Below are 666 nucleotides of genomic sequence, written 5' to 3' on the forward strand. Positions count from 1 at the left end.
GAGTGTTTGCGTTCTGCATCTGGAACCGAATATAGAGGTTTCCAGTCCCATACAATATCAGGAAAATCATGCGTGAGTTGGATTAGTCATAAGGGTATCTTGTTGGATGAGCCTGGAGAAAAGCAAAACTACTGTCGGAATCCAGGTGGTGTAGGGGTAATTCCATGGTGTTTCATAAGTGAAAATACAGATATCTGGGAATATTGTCCGATACCAAGTTGTCAGAAGATTTGCTCCCTAAATGATGATGGATCCGATTTCCTTGGAAATCTGGACGTCTCCATGAGTGGCAAAACCTGCCAAGCCTGGCCATTGGTAGATAAGGCCCGACCAAAATTTCCCAAATCCACCTTTCCTCATGGAAAAGATGAACATAACTTTTGTCGTAATCCAGGAAGTTCCCAAAGCAAGACTTGGTGTTATATCAACTCAACCTCTTTAGATTATGAACATTGTTTGTTACCAAACTGTCCTATTCAACCACTGTCTAGTCGAAAAGAGTATCGAGATGACGAAGATGTCAATGGTCGATTCCAAGAATGTTTTCTTTGGCTTTTTGAAGATCACAATAGAATAGTGCAAGAATCAAAGGTGCATTTAACAGTTTCCAAAATGAAAAGTTTATGCGATCGAACGAATTCTAACATAACATTGTTCTGTTCCTCT

General features: G+C 40.1%; 1 protein-coding gene across 1 annotated transcript; it reads left to right on the forward strand.

Annotated features, from left to right (window-relative positions):
• LOTGIDRAFT_77521 (hypothetical protein) lies at positions 1-456 on the forward strand (the record flags this gene model as incomplete). Its single annotated transcript, XM_009068155.1, has 1 exon — positions 1-456. A coding segment is annotated over one exon (456 nt), but the record flags the coding sequence as incomplete, so codon positions are not given.
• Between the last annotated feature and the right edge of the window lie 210 nt (positions 457-666).

Source organism: Lottia gigantea, assembly GCF_000327385.1.
Source record: "Lottia gigantea unplaced genomic scaffold LOTGIsca_9, whole genome shotgun sequence".
In the NCBI taxonomy this organism is placed as follows: Eukaryota; Metazoa; Mollusca; class Gastropoda; family Lottiidae; genus Lottia; species Lottia gigantea.